Source organism: Balearica regulorum, chromosome 5 (assembly GCF_011004875.1).
Source record: "Balearica regulorum gibbericeps isolate bBalReg1 chromosome 5, bBalReg1.pri, whole genome shotgun sequence".
Classification (NCBI taxonomy): Eukaryota; Metazoa; Chordata; class Aves; order Gruiformes; family Gruidae; genus Balearica; species Balearica regulorum.
This window is the reverse complement of record NC_046188.1, coordinates 3,308,881-3,329,109: the sequence shown is the minus strand read 5'-3', so window position 1 is coordinate 3,329,109 and position 20,229 is coordinate 3,308,881. Positions and strand designations below refer to the sequence as shown.

The 20,229-nt window shown below is 40.6% G+C and overlaps 1 protein-coding gene across 1 annotated transcript; it reads left to right on the top strand.

The window, feature by feature from the left end:
• Positions 1-407: 407 nt before the first annotated feature.
• SAV1 (salvador family WW domain containing protein 1) lies at positions 408-20,200 on the top strand. The gene is made up of 5 exons (XM_075753171.1): positions 408-709; positions 2,556-3,002; positions 12,154-12,424; positions 13,369-13,512; positions 18,943-20,200. The coding sequence occupies exons 1-5, from the start codon at positions 616-618 to the stop codon at positions 19,142-19,144; spliced, it is 1,158 nt and encodes a 385-aa protein (XP_075609286.1). The 5' UTR covers positions 408-615; the 3' UTR covers positions 19,145-20,200.
• The last annotated feature ends 29 nt before the right edge of the window (positions 20,201-20,229 follow it).

Here is a 20,229-nt window from a genome sequence, read left to right as displayed (position 1 = left end):
TGAAAGGCCTGTACTGCCCGCTGGTCACTGAGCTCCTGTGGGAACTGAACTTCCCAGCCAGCTGAGGGGTTCCCCACTGCCACGCGGGAAGAGAGGCCGGCGGCAGCCTGCCTTTGCCTGCCAGTGGTGCCCACGGGCCGTGTCCGGGTGCGTGGGGAGGCCCCGCCCTGAGGTGAGACCCCCCCCCAACCTGAGGTGAGACCTCCAACCTGAGGCGAGACCCCCAACCTGAGGCGAAGCCCCGACCTGCGGTGGGTCCCGTCCCTTCCCGCCACCGCCCCGGCACCTGCGCCCTCCCCGCCGCGAGGGGGCGCTGTGACAGCGCGCGCGCCCCCTTCCCTGCCCCGCGGCGTTCCCCGGAGGGCGGAGGCCGCTTTCCCACAAGCCCCCGCGCGTCGGCCCCGTCGCCTCCCCTCAGCGCCGAGCGCCCCTTCCGTCCCGCCCTGTCCCGGTCCCGGTCCCGGTCCCGGTCCCGTCCGCCCCCTCCGGTGCGCGGCCATGCGGACACAGAGCAACCGCCGCCGCGCCTGAGGGGGTCGGGGCGGCCGGGCCCTGCCCTGCGGAGCGGGGAGCGGCACCGGGTATGCGGGCGGTGGTAGCGGGCCGGGAGGTGGGATGCTGTCGCGGAAGAAGACGCGCACGGAGCTCTCCAAGCCGGGTGAGGTGCAGGGCAAGTACGTGAAGAAGGAGACCAGCCCTCTGCTTCGCAGTGAGTGTCGGGGACGGGCTCGGCGGGCTGGGGGACGGGCTGGGAGGGAAAGCCCGAGGCCTCCAAGGGGGAGCCGCGTCCTTTGTGTGTGGAGCGGCGGGCCCTGGAGGCCCTGCGCGGCTTCGGGGGGGTTCCCTCGTCAGGGGCGGGGGGAATTCCTGTTGTGAGACCTGGGGGAGGTGACACCTGAAAGGCAGGCGGAATTTAAAAGGGAGCCCTGCACATAGTCACATAGCGTACCACCAGGTGCTGCCGGTAAACAAACTTGGTTGTTTTTTTCCTCAGCCGCAGTTGCTCATTTTCAACAGGTAGAGATTAAGGTAGTCCCCAAACAGGTATCGTTCAGGTGAGCGGAACAAATGATCTCTCGTTTTCCAGAAGTCGGTGGTTATTTTCCCGATCTAGGCTGTGTGTGCTGCCAAAAGGTGTATGCTTTGATAATGAGATAACTGTACGAGACAGTTGCATAAAATCCCTGCGGAAGCTAGTGTTCCAGTTCTTAACCATGAATCAACTTGATGAGGTCACCGCTGTGTACCTAGGATGCGCTCGTCTTCGTGTGGTTAGCCTGACACTAATGCCACGGTCCTGTTTTTGCTGGAACTATACAAAACACTAGCAAATACACAGTGAAAGTGCACTTAGGTAGTGGGGATTTTTGTGAATCTTTGAAAACAACCTGAGATTGAAATTTATTATGCTATAATTGCAGGATTAGTGTGGAGATCACAACTAGCAACAACTGATTTGCTGGCAGGAGCAGGCACTCAGCTTTTCTGGAAGGATTTACTGCATGAACAGCTGGTTCCCCAGTCAACAGGCAAAATCACTTAGAAGTCTGCTTACATTTAGTCTTTAAAAAAACCAAAACAAAACCCACAAAGTTTTTTTCATGTTAAGCTGTAGGTGTGTCTAAGGGGTTAACACCTTTTACACGTATTATTTGCTAGGATGTAGTGAGTAGATATTACATAACTGCTTTGTAATGATAAATTTACTGATGATGCTTTGTGGGATGCACTGAATTTCTACCCTAAGTTATAAGAGTTTATTAATATAAAGCAATTAATAATAGGCGTAACTTCCTCCTAAATGAAAGTTGTCATTTGTGTTAGCTCACCTGGATGGAAACTACTTATGTATATCATGTTGAAAGTACTATTAAGGAGTGGAGTAACGTATCATTTACTTGCGAGAGGCAGTGAAATTGTATGAATAGTTGTCACTGTTGGTGTGCAAAACCCCTTTAGGTAAAGGAAAAAGTGAAATACCTTCTTGATAGTTTGAGAACATGTGCAGAATGACAGCATTTTGCTGGCTAAACTTTGTGATTAGTAGAGAAAGTATGAATTCTGATTCCTGTGAGCATGTAGGCATTAACATCTTCAGTTATTCTGAGTTCATAAAGGCAGTGGTCCTGATGAAGCGGTAAAGTGGTAGCCAGGATACTTGGATTTTCTTGGCACTTCTAGTAGAGAGGTATGAAGTCTGGCTGATATAGCCACAGTGCATTGTGGGGTGGTTTGGGGGTTTTTTTGGTTGGGTTTTTTTTGGATAGGTTTTGGGTTCAGGTTTTTGTTTTCTTTTGTTTATTGGAGATGCAGTTATACTGGCAAAACTGCACTCTTTCAGCAGGAGTTTGTTGCTGGTGAAGGATGTGAATGGTTTCTGTTGCGCCAGTACAAACTGCAGCGTTGCCATTATACTTGCATATGCATTAGAGGTGCCTTACAGGGGTAAGGCAATTTCCTCAATTCCATGGTGTAAATCAGCATTGTGGCTAACCAAATACTTTATGTGTAAGTACGGCCAAAGTTCTTATTTCTCTTTCATGCTGTGTTATCAGATCTGATGCCTTCATTTATCCGTCACGGTCCAACCATTCCAAGACGAACTGATATCTGTCCTCCTGACTCAACAACTTCTGCATATGCTTCTGGTGGAGATGGAATTGTGTCCAGGAACCAGAGTTTCCTTCGAACTCCAGTGCAGAGGCCACCTCATGAAGTAATGAGACGTGAAAGCAACAGACTGTCTGCACCTTCCTATCTTGCAAGAAGTTTAGCTGATGTCCCCAGAGAATATGGATCTTCCTCCCAGTCCTTCTTAACAGAAGCTAATTCTGTTTTGGAAAATGGAGATGCTGGTGCCCGTTGTTATTATTACGATCATTTTTACGATGCCCAGAGGAGACGTCAGTTAAATGATCGCGTACATGAGGACTACAGGTATTATGAACACACCAGTGATCTTTTCCAGAGGATGTCACAGAATCATGGGAGGCACACTTCAGGTAAGTATTAATTGTTGCTTTTAAAAAAATTTGTTTTTGATAAGACTTTAGGTGCAAAGGTACATCTGGATCATCAGGGTCATGTTTTCAGGAGTTATGCTGTGTAGGACATGCTTCTTTTTAACGCATTTCTGTGCTCTGAGTACACTACATGTTCACATTTCTTAGAGTTAAAGGTTTGATTACATGTATCCAGAAAGGAAAAAATATACTTAAAATATGATTTATTTTTTAAATAAAAGGGGTAACGCTGAGCAAGTGTTTTTTAATGCCAACTATATACGCAGCTACTCACAACAAAGTCGATTCTGTTGCTAGCTAGCAAGGAGTTTTATTTGGTAGGGGACATCTGCTGTTTTCATGTTGTGTAGAATAACCAACAGCTCTAATTTATAACATTGCTATTTTTTTATTATTATATTCTAACTATCATTGTGTTGTTACTTAATTTTGTGTTAATTTGACCTCAATAATTAAAATAATTTATTACAAATAGTCAAAGGGAGGAATGACTGCTTTAAGTAATTAGCAAATTGGCATATAGTTAGTGTTGAAATTGACTTTCTAGTCCTTGCCTTTTTTTTTCTTTTAGCTTGTAATATTGTTTGTAAATACTCCTCCTTTGCCCCTCAAATTCACTGGAACTTGTCTTTGTTTTCTAATGGAAGAACAGCCTAAGAAAAAAGAATCTGTTAAATACTGCTTTTTGAAATAATTTGATTATATATTCTGTAAAGAAGTCGTCTTTGGTGTAGTCTGCCATTGTGAATCTATTGATGGAATAAAAAGTCTGGGATTACGATATTGTCCATAAAAAGGTGACCTTAAAAGTAGTAAGTTTGGCCATATTTGAGCACGGTATATACTAGAGAAACTGTGTTCAAGGAGGAGTTTGAAACAAACATTTCAAACCTGCAAATAACATACCTTCCATATGAACTACGTTGTTAGTTCATCATTACTTGTAATCTGTAAACAAAATAGTAAATAGTGTCTAGTAAAATAAATCTTTTGTCTAAAAAAATAAATCTGCTAGGAAGAACGTCAACATTGAAGGCTGCTGACGATGTGTATGGAACTATAACCCCACAATGCTTTGTGGGTTTTTGATTACAGAAATGTTTCAGTGAAAAGTGACAGAGGAGTAACACTAGCATTACTGCTGTCAGCAGTAAATTCTGAAATACTAAGGTTTAAGACTTGCTACTTTATCCTCATTTATTTTGCTAAATGCTAATACATCTGGTCTACCTAGATTTTTGTCAGTTGTTGTTCAGCCAGCAGCCATTAAACATTTATCTGGTCCAGAAAAGGAGCACCTGTTAGCGTGTGCTGGGATATTTTGGGGAGGATTTTATAAACCAACCCATCAATTTAACATACAAATTTACTACAGTAACTCTGTATGCTGAGGAAGATTTCAAAAAATGGTACTGCTGCTGTGTAGAATTGAAATAATTCTAAATGGAAATGGAGTTCTAGCTATTATTTGAAAGTGGAGTTTAGTAAATTTTTAACACAAACTAAAAGTAGGGCTTTACAGCCATATTCTTCTCAATTGTAGCAGCATGGATTTCTTTCTAAAAAGACTTTTTCCCCCTGTTTGTCTACATGGCCCCTTAGTGACTGGAAATCATAAAGAAGGTGCTGATATTTGGTTGGTCTTTGTCCTTCACTCTCATATTTTCATGTTTAATACTTTGAACAAATTCTACACATGTTTTGTAACGGGTGAATATTCAATCTTATGTATTTGTAAGGAGAGACAAAAAAAGGTGAGCCTTTTGTCTGCCAAAATGTTTCCATTTTCCTCTTTTTTTTTTTTTGTATCTCAGCATGGAAAATGAACTCTTAAATTCCTCTTGTAGTTACACTGCAGTAAGAATATTGACCTGTGAGACCTTAACTTCTGTACATCTTTTCAAGAATTGCTGTTACTTTTTCTCAGTAAAAGAATTATGTGGCCAAAAATAAGAAAACCTTAGATTTTCTTACTTCTTTCATCTCACCATTAAGCTGCTTTTTATTTGAACCATCCATTGTCTTCAAACCTTCAGTGTTTTCCTTGAGCTACACTCATCTTTCTGTAATTTCTAGTTCCTGTTGTCCTTGCATTTCTAGAATACTGAGGCAGGCCTTTTACTTTAATTTTCTTTGTCGGAATTACTTTTTCCTTTCACATCTCCATTGTTGTTTATAAGTGTTTCACCTAATCAAAATGCTTCATCAAGGTAACTGACGACAAAATTGCCTAATACCTACAGTTTCAACATATTCAGTCTGTTTATTAGCTAGAATCTGTAAATGCTGCCTTCTACCCTTTTCTTCTTCTCCCACCCTCCCTCAGAAGGTCCCCTCAGCCTGTTCTGTTACCGTTTGGGTTGATGGCTATAGAAGTGTTGCCTCATGAACACAAGGTATGGTTGCTGTTGGTCAGTGATGTTTCATTTGGTGTTGGTTACAACTGAGATGACTTGAGAAGCAGTGGCCTGGAAGTGGTGTATGTGAACTTCAGCTTTCGTTCCAAATAAAGATTCTCCTCTTCATAATCTGGGGATAACTTGACAACAAGTTCTTACTGAGATCTTCATACTTGAAGTATTCAGCGGAGTGTTTAAGCAAGTCCCATGATTTTTCACCAGTTGATGTTGACAGCATTGATATTTTCTTTCATAGGCATTTCTCCTTGAAGTCATGTTTTCTCTCTCAGTATGCTTCAATTCTCCATGTTGTCCTTTTCTTATTTTCGTTGGATTTGTTTTTAATTAGCAATCTAGTGCTGCCGGTTTTCCTGAAAAATGTCTTCAGTTGAGTTATTTCCTAGTTTTGTATGTTTAACTACCTCTGTGGCATTTCTTGAATTTTTTTTTTCTTTTAGTATCCGTTTCAAACTTAATTCTAAGAGACTTTACCTGTCTTTCCTCGACATCTCTTTCCTCTCTTCTAGGTTAAAGGTTTGGGGAGGTCTGTGGTTGAAGTTATATCTGCAGTATAGATTGGAACTAACTTGTAACCAAGACCTCAGAGTTATTTGTACCTGTTTGAGCGGTAAGCTAAAAAATTCTTACATGTATATGAAAATTGCTGAGATTAAAATCGCCGTGTAAAGGGACTTTCTGATGCTGGATTGTAAGCAGTTGACTGATGTCTGAGGAGAAAAATGATTAACCCTGTGAACGGAGAATCCAGTGCACGCTAGTGAAAGTAGATTGATCTCGTGTTAAATTGTGCACCTTAAAAATTGCAAACTGTTATTCATGTTTAATATGAGAACAAAGTAAAGAAATACAAATTATTAAATGGAGTCTATTTAGAGTTAAAGTAGCAGGGGCTTTTCTTCTTTTTAAGTGTGTATGCGTCACTCTTTTTTTTTTTTTTTTTAAACAAATGGCAATTCCTGCCCTTTTCTTCTTTTGTGCTGATTCTGCAGTAATTTCTTTGTAGCATACTTTTCGAAGCTTTCAGAGCGCTTCCTGTCATTTCCTATTGGTGAATTTATGCTTACTTGGAATGCCCCATTCCCTCTGACAAATGAGGTACTTGTGCTCAAAAGTACCTTCAGATGCTTTGGAATGGGTTAGGAAGGCCTAGGACCTGCAGACCTGTCTAAACAGGATAGTTATCAAAACTTCTTTTTGCTATTTTAAGGGAGTGAGTAATAATAAAAATAAACCGTTCGTTCATCTTCTCTTTCTGTTCTTCACCCTGGTTTGATGAGGGGAAGGGAGAGGATTTTGGCATCCTGAGAAAAGGTTCTTGAGACAATTGACCTAATTAAAGACAAATATGAAGGCCTTTTGGCTAGATTTGTTTTCAGTGCTTTGAAATTTGGTGGAAGCTAGTTGTGGGGAGTTCATAGGCTCTAAAACTTCTCTGCCTACATCAGCACTGTATCTAATAAAGTGAAACTTTCTCTTCAGTGTTTTTGCTCTTTTTCCTTTATGCTGGAATGCTCTGGTGATACGATTTTTCTCCTGTGCTTTCTACCCGGCAGACTGAAGAACTGCTCTCTGCTGACCTGGAAACTTTTCCTCCTAAGAACTTGGGACTTCTTTCCAGGCAGAATGCCTTTACAGTAAAACCCCTTCATTGGGCTGTGAAAGCGTTAACGCGTATCTCTTACAGTTTTCTTTGTTCCATACAAATGGAACAAACAAACAGAACTTCCTTGATTGATGAAGATACTATGTATTTTTCACATTCATGACGTTACTAGCTTAAGATACATTTTTAAGAGAAGAATTTTAAAGGAAGAAACTCTGCATTGCTATCTTACAATGCACTGGAATGTGGTGCTCAAAGTTTGGGTTCTGGTATTAGACTCATAGACTCATAGAATGGGTTGGGTTGGAAGGGACCTCAAAGCCCATCCAGTCCCAACCCCCTGCCATGGGCAGGGACACCCTCCACTAGCCCAGGTTGCCCAAAGCCCCATCCAACCTGGCCTTGAACACTGCCAGGGAGCCAGGGGCAGCCACAGCTTCTCTGGGCACCCTGTGCCAGGGCCTCAGCACCCTCACAGGGTAGAATTGCTTCCTAATTTGACCTAAATCTACCCTCCTTCAGCTTAAAGGACACCCCATTGTTGAAGACTGAGCATAGGCCCTGGCCTTTCTTAAGACTCTTTGAGTATAAATCTTGTTAATGCTAGTAATAAGTAGTTGCTGTTCCTTTGCACTTTATTTTTTCAAAGTGTTGAGAACATACAGAGTGATACTTCTAAGCAAGCAGGCTGCATTGAATGGGATTTTCTTTTGCTTTGGAATAGCATATAATGCCCCTTAGCCTGGTTGACAGTTAATTCAAGACCTTAAACCGAAGATAGTGTATTTTACAAGAGAAGGAGAAAGCAAAGCCACATATAATCTTCAGTATTGATGTTCCTTAAAAGTAACAGCCGAACCAAAAAATAACCCAAATATACACCATTAGGAAACAGAATTAACAAAGGAGGCTAGACGAGTTCTAAAGAGGCAAGCTGAAAAGGATTTGCAATTTCATAAATTTAAATTCATTGATGACCTTTCTTGAGACTTGATAGCGCCACTCAGGGGAGTTTATAAAGAACAGTGCTCATCCTTAAGCAGAGGAAAGGAGACTTAACATTTGGAAAAAGCAGATAATTTAAAGAACTCTCTTCCTTGGGAAAGCAGGAAGGATGAGAATTTGTGTCTTGTCATAGATAAAACAGTATGTGAGCAAGGAAACCCTGAGTAGTTACAGTGAACTGGTTTGACTAGTCTGTTTTTACTTATCCTTTGGTAGAGAGCATATCCTCCATCAATAGGAAAATCACAGCTTTTACACTAGATGTTTTGATTAAAATGATTCAAGTTGTAAGTTTAGGATTTTTTCTGTAGCTCTTTTCATTGTGCAATACAAATCTGGTGCCAGCCCGTGATTCAGGGAATATCCTTGGTGTGTGCAGGAAAATCCTATGTGAAGCTTTGGGCTGCTATAAAAATGCTTTAGGGCTAAGACCTCACCTGAAATTTAAACACAGAAGAGTATCGTACTTTGGCAGTGTGACGCAGAAAAAGTAGGGTTCACAGTAGGTGGGTTTAGGCTGTCTTGTAACTTTCTTCTTTGGTTTATGCTTTGGAAAAGATCACACAGAAATTTACTTTTGGAAGTGTTGTTCAGTCTTATCGATACTTACAGGTGTATATATATGAAAGCCAGTTTTCATCTTCTCTTACTGTTCAAAATCATAGCAGGAGCTATTTCTCTTCCATGTGTAGCCGCTCTCCCTTGAAGGAAGCATCTGCTGAGTTTTATACAGGAAGCCAATATACAATTTATTTTGATCTATAGTAACTCCAGTTAGATAAACAAATGTTTAAATTGTACTAATTGCTTATTTGAATGCCATAGTGGGTTGATGGTTTTAAGACACTATGAATATTACCTGACGTCTTAAAACTCCCAGCACGCAAAATATTTCGATATGATCAGTGATTTTAAGGAGGAAAATGCATGTTAAGACTATACATGATAATCTACTACGTGAAGTATTTGCAACCATCTGTTTATAAATCTGGGATTTGATTTCATAATGAGAGCTTGCTAGTTGTAGAGGCTCAGAACACTGTTCAATACTGGTAACTGCTGCAGCTGTGTAATTTTATCTTAACAGTATGGCTCTGCTTCTTCATATATGAAGTCAAAATGGCAAAAGGAATGTATAATGTCGTTGTAGTCTGGTATTATTTTTGTTCTTTGCATCCTGGAAATTAAAAAAAGATAAGCTGGCATTGGGAGAAACCGTGTAGCTAGAACTAAATGATTGTACAAACACAGAACTGGCAGTGTTGCCTTTCCATTGGGTGCAGCATTGCTTTTTAGCCTGCGTTCTACCTGATTCCTCTCTGTAATCTGATTGGGGTTTTCCTTTCTGCCTGAGCCCATCTCCCAGTCTTCTCTGGCTTTTGCATTAAGAGATACAGGCATTGTGTCAAGAGAACTTCTGGTGCAGAGGATGGCTTGTGCAACTTTTAATACCAACTTCCAAATATTACAAAAGATTAACCTTTACCCCAAGGAATAAATATATAAGTATTTGCTGCTGGAATCATGCTAGAATTTAAGTAGGAGGAACTGTAACAAAAATACAGACATGTGCTGGTTTTAACAGTAAACAGAAAAATATGTTTATGCTTTTGTGAAAGTTCTTTTCCCCCAGTCAAGTTTCTGTGTTCAGATCTTCTGGTAGCGGTGACTTAATAGTCACTGTTTATACATTCATGAAATTACAACACAGTGGTCCAGTTAGTTGGAGAAAATACAGACTTTGTTTATCCAAAGTGCTGTATTTTCAAGAAGCTTAGATGTTTGTATTTTGTCATTGGAATGAAAACAGAACCAGTGACATAACTGTAGCTAGGGTCTGAAATAGTTTCCCTGCCCCAGTACTGCTAAAGGTCAGGATGTTTCTTCTCACTGGAAGTAAAGGTCTAGGTTGCTTAATCCTAATGAGAGATGGGAGCTGTGACCTGAACACAGCCATCAACTTTCCTTTATGAAGCTAACAAATGGGTAAGTACTACAACAAGAGAAAATACTTCAGGGCAAATAGTTCAGAACATGGCAAGGCTGGAAAAAGATGTGTAGGTGAGCACAAATGTTTTAAAGAACAGTACTCAGGAGGAAGTTTGTGAGATTTTTTATTATTATTATTTATTCATTTGCTTTGGAGCCTTCTCATTACTTTATTGTTGATGACTGCTATCTTGTAGTAGAACAATTCTGCTGCTACTTCAGTATTACTGTTGTGGTTTTGAGTTACTGACCACACCTGAAACCTCTTTTCTTATACTCTTATACTTTAGATGAGAGAGACTCTGCCTTTCCCTTCCACTCTCTCAAAAAATATTCACACAAAAATGTTATTTCTGAAAAACAGAAGGAAAGGGGCGTATTCCTCAGTCAGGAAATATGGTGCTTTTGATGGAGTCACTTTCTGACTTCTAAGAAAGTGGAAAAAGTCGTTCCCATGCCCCTTCTTTTGGCCATGGGAAACAGTAACGCAAACTCTGATGAATGCTGTGATTGAATAGATGTATTTGATTGTGGGATGAAAAGGTAATTGGAAATTCTTTAAAGCCAGAGACTGTTTAACTGTGGTAACTGAAGGTAACTACTTAAAAGGATTTAAAAAGGAGAGTTTAATTTGGGCCAGCATGTCCAGTACGTAGTAGGTTTCCAAGGAATGGAGAGAGACCTGCAAAATTCTTTACTATGTCACTTGGGGTTTGTGGTTGGGTTTTTTTGGATTTTTTTGGAGTTTTGTTTGCTTGGGTTTTTGTGTGGTTTGTTTTGGTTTTAATTACTTTAATGCTTTTATTTCAACTGGCTTCCTAAGTATCCATGGTATATAAAGGGAAGGAAAAGAGGAAATTTGGAATTACGTTTCTTCAGTACATCTCTCGGCATCCAGCACACTCATTTTTAAAATGTAAAACCTATGTATGTTACAACAAATTGAGTATTTTTAAATGCTAGTGAACAGTCTCTTAAATTAGCTGTTTAGTGATAAGGCCTAAATGTGCTGTGTTTCTAGGGCAGAGGTGGAAACTTAATCAACTACCGATTCCTGTCAGCCTTCCTACTACCAATATGCTTACCCTAGCCTTTAGTTGTCTTGCTGGAGAAGCCCTTCTCCTACTGCAGCCCACATCACCAAGAAAAGCTGGAAATTTACTTTTTTTTCATGTCCCTCTTTGGCATTATGAAGCATAGGTGCTCAGTTTTAGAGAAGAGCAAAATGTAGAGAAGCAGATACAGTTTTAGAGAAGCAGATATACAGCCTACTAGACTAGGAGATCAGTTTTTGTGACTCCCTCTGAACAAAAGGTCTCTCGAGCTTGTCTGGATTGCATTCAGAAGGCCTGACTGTCCCTCCCAGCAGTGCACATAAACTAGCTAGTCTAACAAGCGTGGGTAGTTTTAGCAAAGCAGATGTGGCAATGTCAATTTTAGTGTGCGCAGAACTATGTTCAGGAAGGGGCTTGTGCAGGATCCTGTTTGGAGCCAGCTTTTCTGTTTTCTCTTGTTGCTGGTGACACTTTTTGGCTCTGATTGCATGGACTTCAGTAATAATGGTCAGCACAGTGTAGAGCTAACCCTATTAGTCCCTCGTCTCTTGGTTCACCTGGGCCTGTTCCTGTTCTAGACTGGTTAATCTGAAAAGCTTTGTTGGTATTCAGTGATTTTTCTAGACAGTTGTAATTTTTGATTGTAACTAGATAAAAAAATAGCCGTGTTTTTTTAATAGATAAATAGATTTGTAATCGTATGTCAGCTCTCTGCTCAGCAAACTGAAACAGTAACAACAGCTTCATCCCTGTTACATATGCTAACGTATGTCTCTAATTGAAAAAGCAAGGATGCTTTAACTGTCTCTGAATGAAGCTATCTAGTGAATCCAGGGTTGGAGGACAGTGAAACAACTGAGACTTAAAAGGGAATAGCTATTTTGACTTGCTCATGCACTTTTACTAACGTACAAGTGCATACACCATAAACTGTGGTATTGCTCAAAGATCATAGAGTGCCTCAGGTGGGGAGGGAGTTGACTTCGTACATATTGTTGGGTTTGGGTATTATCAGTTTAGCTAAATGTTGCTTTCCCTTTTTTTTTTTTTTTTTTTAGGCATCAGTAGAGTTGCTGCTACATCTCTAGGAAACTTAACAAATCATAGTTCTGAAGATTTACCTCTTCCTCCTGGCTGGTCAGTGGACTGGACTATTAGAGGAAGGAAGTACTATATAGATCATAACACTAATACAACACACTGGAGCCATCCACTCGAGCGTGAGGGACTGCCTCCAGGATGGGAGAGAGTTGAGTCAGCGGAATTTGGAGTGTATTATGTAGATCACATCAATAAAAGAGCTCAATATAAACATCCTTGTGCTCCCAGGTAAGACATCTGCCTTCTCTTCTGTGGTTCTTGGGGTTTTTTTCCTAATCCAGTTAAGAAAGTGGAACTGGTTTTGTTTCGTATATAATGTGCCAAAACCTTCTTATTTTTAGAAGTAAGCTTTACTGGTTCTTGACTTTAGAAGAAGTTGTAATTGTTAGGTTTTTGTCTCGTCTGTTACTATCTTTTGAGTTTAGAAACAGGATATTGTTCCTACCTCACTAAAACAAAGCAGCTATTCTCAACTGTCAGTAAAACAACAAAGTTGCTGAGAACAGAATTGAATTGTAGACTGAAGAGAAACTTGATCTGATGTTCCAGGAGAGAGATTGAACAAATAGCACATACAATCTGAAATATGAATTAAGTCTTGTCTAGAATGAAAATTAGTATTTTAGCTACTCATAATTTGAAGGTAAAATAAAGTTGGTGTACACCAAATCCAGCAGTCAATTTCTGCAACTCAGTCTATTTTGCTGTTACACAGGAAGAGAAAGCATTTTAACATGTGGCATAAAAGATAAACATGAGGATGTCCTTTGTTATAAAGGGAATAACTCTCATCAACTGCTGCCCGAATCCATTTGTTCTAACGTATTAAGTGGTGGATTATTTAGCTGAATCAATACTTGCCTTTTTCATGTTTTAAAAACATTTTTTGTTCTGCTTTAGTGTCCAGGTAGTAGGTACTAGGTGAATAGGTCTAAGGTGAATTTTACAGTCTGTTAACAGCAGCAACACTTAGATGTGATTGGAGTGAAGCATAAAAATAGCAACAGAAATTTGCCGTCGGTACAGACCTGCTGAGGCAACTCTCCGTATGTGGTTGCATCATCGGCCTTTGCATGCATTAATCTGTGTATTAATGTTAACAATTTAATGCTATCAGTATGTCTGAGTTATGGCTTGGAGGTTACGGACTTTGCCTGTCTTCTTTTGTCCAGCGTTCCCCGTTATGACCAGCCTCCCCCAGTGACTTACCAGCCGCAGCAAGCTGAGCGAAGCCAGCCTCTCCTCGTCCCTGCAAACCCCTACCACACTGCAGAGATTCCAGACTGGCTGCAGGTCTATGCCAGGGCTCCTGTAAAGTGAGCTTTTTTTTTCATTCTACATTTCACACTATGTATGCATAGCTTAGAAGGGAAACAAAGGAATTTTGATGACTGAAAGGTAGAACTCTAGCTGGTATCTGTTTCTTAATTGCATAAGAACTATTGCTGACGGTGGATGGGGAAGCTGTACCAGATGTTCATCGCATTAGTTTGCTTTGTGTTAGGCATTACTTAAAATCATCACAGTACTTCTTGCAGTTGACATGACTTGCAGAATGACTCATTAGAGAGTTGAGGATGTGATTTAATTTCAGTGTATTTCTGAGAACGGTACCATGTGGCTTAAAAGTACGTGAAATATTTTTAGGGTATTAAATTCTTAATGTATATATTACTCCTTTTCTAAAAAGACATACAAATTCTCCTTCACGGTTAAGAATTTTGACTACAGACTGAAATCTATATTGGTATTCAAGAACTTAAAAACTAAGTGGTAGTAAAAAGTCATTTTTTTCAAAGATACAATGCTATCGGAACAGGTAGTCTCCTATAAGAAAAGATTTGAGTCAGCATAATAAAACAAATTACATTTTCCAATGGATACAGCTCTGCAGAAGAGAAATACTAAATGGAAAAGCAATAAAAAAGGCTAGATACATTTTAATAATTATGAAATCATGTACTTTTTCATAAGGAGAATATGGAGAAACTAAGTTTTACAGCAGTGAGCAGGTCCATCTGTAGTTGCAAGTTCAGACTGTGCATGATGTTCAGTGACTTCCAGCTAAAAACCCTCTTTTTTTAGCTGCTTCTAGTAACTATAATTTGAATGGGTTTTATTACTTCTTGCAACTACTGGGCTTGCCAGCAGCCCATAAAGACTTAAATTGGCCTAAAATCCGCCAGTGCACTTACGCACCCAGGGACGTGCAAAGTTCCTATAACCTATGGGAGAACTCCTTTCCTAGAAATACTTCTAGGTTTTGGCTGCAGCTGCATTTCTTTATTTAGGTCTTTGGCACATTCAGACAGTGTGGTTTTAAATATTTCAGCCTGTGTTGTATGGACTCTTGTTGGTACTTCTCTTGAAACTTGAGAAACAAATTTAAGACAACTTCAGCAATTTAAGACTATCAGGAATTTCTTTATATCTAGTAGGCTGAGACAAATTTGAAAAACAAACAAAACCAAACCAACCAAAGCATTTGATTCGTTCAAACTGTTTGAATAGAATGTACGTTGTTCAAAAGTCGTGTATTTTTTCATATCCTTTTAGCCTTCTGTTGCAGTAGTGCTGGTGGTAATAGGAATATTGTCATAATTCTCAAACACTTCGGTGAAGAAGTAAATTCTGATTAATGCTATTATTATATTGGAAAAGTGAGGACGCGTGGTAGCAGCTGCCTTAATGTCACCTCATCTTGAGGACTTCTTAAGGAGCAATTGATAAATAATTTTCACAGGTATTGAAATAAAGATCCCCTATATATTTTCAATGTAATTTTGCCAAAGCAACTGGCTTAAAGCTTGAGAAAAACACCCAGCAATGCTTGTAAGTTTTTCAGTAGTATTGTCCAAAAGCTGAGTATGAGAACTGCATGAATATCCTCCTGTGTTCTGGTGCAAAAATGAAAGTAAGTGGGCAAAACGCTTTTGTAGTAGTAGAGGAATACCTTTTGCGATCTACTATTTGAAATTTGCTGTAAAAATCTGTCGATTATCAGTACAGTTTTGCACTTAAGTCATTATGGTGTATTTTGTTATGATTTGTTACTTACACCTGATGCTGTAGCTTGATTTAGCTGACTAAGGGCCAGTTGTTTTTCTTGAAAAAAATAGATAATGATAGCAAAAATAGATAATGTTAGCTTTTATTTCAACGAGTTTCTCTAAAGGGTAAAAATTCTGGCCGCTGGAAAAGTCTAATGGAGAGTTTAGTAGGTGTGAGCCATAATGCTTCCCTATTTTAGTGAAAAATGGTCAAACTTAAGAAAAAGATGATGATATTTGGCTCACCACGCAGTGAAGAGGCTTTGCTATCTAGTTATAACTAGAGCAAGGATCTGAACGCAGGATGTTCTTCTCCCAGCCCTAACCAATAGGCTGTAAATATTCAGGGCAGGTCAGTGTCTCTTGTGTTGAAAGTGTCCTATTTTATAGCAAATACCTAATGGGAGGAGAACTGGAGACAGCATATGTTTTGGCTGTGTGTCCTGTCTAGTGAGCTCCTGCTTTCTCACCCAGGAGGGAAGGCTTTGTGCTCTGCAGGAATTTTGTATGAGTGTGCTTTCTCCCCTTGATTTCTGGCTCTGTGACCAGTTGCCCTTCTAAAAAATGCCTGAGGAGGCTAGGTCAGGTATGGTACTCTGTGCCCTGTTCCACTCGGCGTCTCTGGTGAGCGTTCCTAGAGCTACAATCTTTTGTGGATTTGAATGAGCCTGTTGCCATTGAGGCACTGTTGATAGCTTAATCTTTAATTAGTTATCTTCCCCCATTCAACACTTCTCTTGGCAGGGGAAGCGAAACGCTCACGCAGAAAAGCAATCCTGACATGCTGGTTTTCTTGAGAAACTGTCGGCAGCGACAGCTTCAAAGAGCTAAAAAAAACCACCAAGGCTTTAGCAATCTGTCATGATGCTTTAAAAAAAAAAAAAAAAAAGGCAAGTTGCAGGCCCCGGAAACCCTGCAAACACATTATTGCATGTGACAGAGCTTTGTTTTCTTTCCTGCTTGTATTGCCACCTTAATGAGAAACAGTCCTTCCATTGAGAATTGGCCTTGCTGCGGAGTGTATTTTAATAAATACCATCGGCCCAGAACATATGAAAGGAATCATTGGTATGGGGCAGGCCAGGGGAAATCCTGCTGCAATTGAGTTTAGCTCATGATGAGTGGGAAGGGAGCAGAGAGGGAAAGGTGTTGTTCACCTACACTCAGTAATGAAGTACTTAAAAAAAGATGGTTGTACTTGGCAAACCCTCGAAAGCAGCAGCTTGCAGTCTGCCTCTCTCCGGAGTTTGCTCTCCGTACGGACACACAGCTGCGGTTTGTTCTTTCTTGCTTTTGGGCAAAAGGGATTTTAGCAGTGCAGCCCTGTCAAGCTTTGGGATAACTTTAATATAGAAGCTTAAAAATCCTCAAAAGCATCTTTGGTAGTCATCCTCATGTCTTGGTGTTTCTTTGATGCATAGAGCCTTCTGAATATATCATTTCAATACGTAATGTAGTTTATTTGCATAAATTTACTGATATTTTGGCTTCGGCCTCCACTCAAGTGAATGCATTTTCTCATGTAATTGTCAGATCAAATAACTGTTTATTCCATGAGTTTCTTCTATTCTTTTAATAACTATAGTAGTCAGCTGCCTATTTCCAAGTTAAGAAAACTGGATTGAAAAGGAATTGTGTGTGTTTAGGAGCACTGGGGAAAAAGCGGGAAATGAGGGGTATTGCAGTGATGATGTAACTACATCAGGGCTTTCTTTTATCCCAGTAAAGTAGCATTAGAATGCCTACTGCAGAGCAAGACTCAGAGCAAACAAAATCAAGATTAAAACTGGGTTGGGGAGTTGCTGTTTCCTCATCTTGCTCAGGAAATTCTGCAGCCTGTCCTATTCCCGGAGCTGGCCAGGACACTCCCTGCTGCTCAGGTCTCCTTTCCGGGGGCGGCGTTAGCACCCCTGCTCATTTTGGGCTGATAGTCCTCAAGTCTCTCCAAGTTTAGATAGACTCAGGTTATCCCAGATATGCTCACTAACGAGAACTGCGCTTACAGTTGTGTTGCGCGTTGTTTCGGTGTCCCTTGGGAAGCGTGCCTGTTCTGAACCCAGCAGGTCTCTTCACCGCGTGCGCCCAGCCGTAACCGTTTGGCCACGTGGGCTTCGGGACCTGAACTGTCACACTGTTCAGGCTCACCAAAACAGTTGTTGTGCTGCTGGCCCAGTGTCTTGGGGCTTTCCTGAATTATTTCAATGACCAATTCCTTGAGAAATATCCCGAATGCCTGCATCTCCGGCTTAATGTCATCCTGCGGCTTTTCCCCCACAGGGTGTGGTGGTAGTACTGGACATCTGGCCATGAGCCACAGACCTTTAATCCCATCTCTGTAGAATTACCATGATTTTGTTGAAAAACTTTGTTAGAAATGCTGTTTTTCTACCAGGATCTTGGAAACCTTCCCCTCCTACGGGAACAAAAAGAGATCCATTAAAAAAAGGAAATGAAGAAAAGTGTTTGCTTTATTGAATAGTTTGGATAGTTTATACGTAAATATTATAGACGTTAAACACGGGGAATGTTGAACCGTGTGTTTGGTATAGAAGATCGTCAGCACTAGCTTTGAAGAACTTGTGGCATGAAAGCGAGTCACTAACTAACGTATGGTTCAACAAACCTCCAAGATGAAACCAGACTTCATTTGACCAGCCATCCCCTTCCTTCACAGACCTTACAGTGCCAGTTTGATTGTGGCAAATTCCTTGCAGCAGGAATGGCATAGCCTTGATTAGTCACGACAGTGGTTTGGCAGTTAGGACACAAAATGCAGCCTTCAGGAAACTTCCTCAGCTCTGCCAGCGAGACCCGGGAGGCTTGAAGAGGTTCATCTTATGCCACTTGTACCTATCCAGTGGCAGCAGCTTTGATATCCCAAAAGTCTGAACGTAGGGGTCTGGTTTTAGATTTCAGAATTTGAAAAAAGTGTTAGGAGTATGAACAGAAATTCAGAATTGCTCTGCATTAAAAATTAAAAATAAGATTGCTGCCCGTAGCTGCAGGCGGTTAGGACGTCCCTTGCTGGTGTGAGTACTTTGCAGCTACTGGTTGTGGCCTAACTGGATTTCACCCCTCCCTGGTGCTGCTACCGCCCTTTTGTGGTCCCATGGGGTTCATCGCCCGCGGTTTGAGACACACTGACGTAGGTTATTGCTGCTAATTAACCAAGAAGGGGACGGTGTCCGAGAGTGCTTGTTAAGGCTGGAATGCTTTTGGAACAGAGGTGTGCTGTGAGGGAAGGCTTGCAGGGTTCTGCCCTGCTGGGGACTCTTAGGGTCACCTGTTCAAAGAATTCACTTTTTCTGTCTTACTCTAATTTTAAAAGATGTTTTACTACTAAATCTTCAAGGCTCGTTGAATGGAATTGCTGGTTTAATGCTTCCAGGACACGTTTTCTGCATTGGTTTATTATAATCAGTTCATGGGATCTTGCGTATTTCTAGAGTTTCTCTTGCTGTATGATGAGTGACTCTGCAGTTTTGCTGGAAGTGATGTTTCTCTGACTCTGAGACACGGCTCTGTGTCTTTTGGTGCCAATTATCTTACTTCTTCACAGAAAACACGCTGATGCAGATTGCTAGAGATCTGATCGGTGGCTGTGCAACCGTGAGGCCGGTTCTTAAGAAAAAAGCATAAAATGCTGCGTATTTGCTTGCAGGGGCGCGTAGATAAGCATCTTTTCTATCAAAACAGATACGATCACATTCTGAAGTGGGAGCTCTTCCAGCTGGCGGACCTGGACACCTACCAGGGGATGCTGAAGCTGCTCTTCATGAAAGAACTGGAACGGATTGTGAAGCTGTACGAAGCGTACAGGCAGGCGCTCCTCACTGAGCTGGAGCATCGCAAGCAGAGGCAGCAGTGGTATGCCCAGCAGCACGGCAAGAATTTTTAAGCTAACAACTCTTTTTAATAGACTTCTATGAGGACACTACGAGCTTTAAAAGGTTTTCACACTTAAAACTATGAAAAAGTGCTTTTGTTGAAAAGGCAGCTTATTTTTGTTGATGTTGCACCTTTGTTATTATCCTCTTTAATATTTTTCTACATGTATTATGTATTGTTTATAAAAACGAAAAATGTTTGTTAATCTTTTTTTCCACACAAGAACTAGTTTATTATTCTGAAAACCAGCGCGGAGTTTAATCAGAGACTTGATTCTGGTATCTTTTTCTAGCGGTCAGCTGTAGTATTAAGAAGCTGACGATGTATTTTTACAGGGCAATAGATGCAACTATATGAAATGTCCTGGATTCGAAACACTGTTAAAATCCAAATGAATATTTCTGTGTATTTCCCTCAGGATTTTACATCCCGAGAGAGAGGTCTGCTCTTTGTTTACAGCTTTAATGTACAGACCGCCCATACCGTTCCTCTTAACAGCACCCAGGGCTATAACCAGACAGAAGCGGATTTCATCAACCTAAAACCCAAGAGCTTCAGGAAAGTGAAGTCTGAGTTGCCTTATTTTTTACTTTAACACATTTACTTTAGATTTACTACTAGTTTTCACAGACATTAGTCGGAGGGGAAATACTTGTACCCTCTTAAAGACCGAGATCTCTAAGCAAACTTTTCACGGGTTTTTAAGTCTAGGTAAACTGCATTTCATAAAAGGTGACACAGTCACGTGGAAGGTAATAGCTTACCAGTCAGCTGCACCACGCTGTGGAAACAATCAGGGATGTAACAACAATTACTTTTTTTTTTTTTTAATGAGCTTTTGCCTTGTATTAAAGCTTCCTTCCTTGGGGAAAATTTTTAATTGTACAGTTACCCTCCCCAGTATTTTCATTTGGTTCATTGATTGTCCTGAAATGTTATTTATGGATTCTTTTTAGTGCAATAAACATTGTTGCAGACAAAAAAAAAAAAAAAAACCACAAAAACAAACCAACATTTCTTGTAAATCCTATTAATTCAATAAAAATCATTTTGTTTAATGAATGAAGCGTCGTCCAACTGATTTCTTTTTGCCTT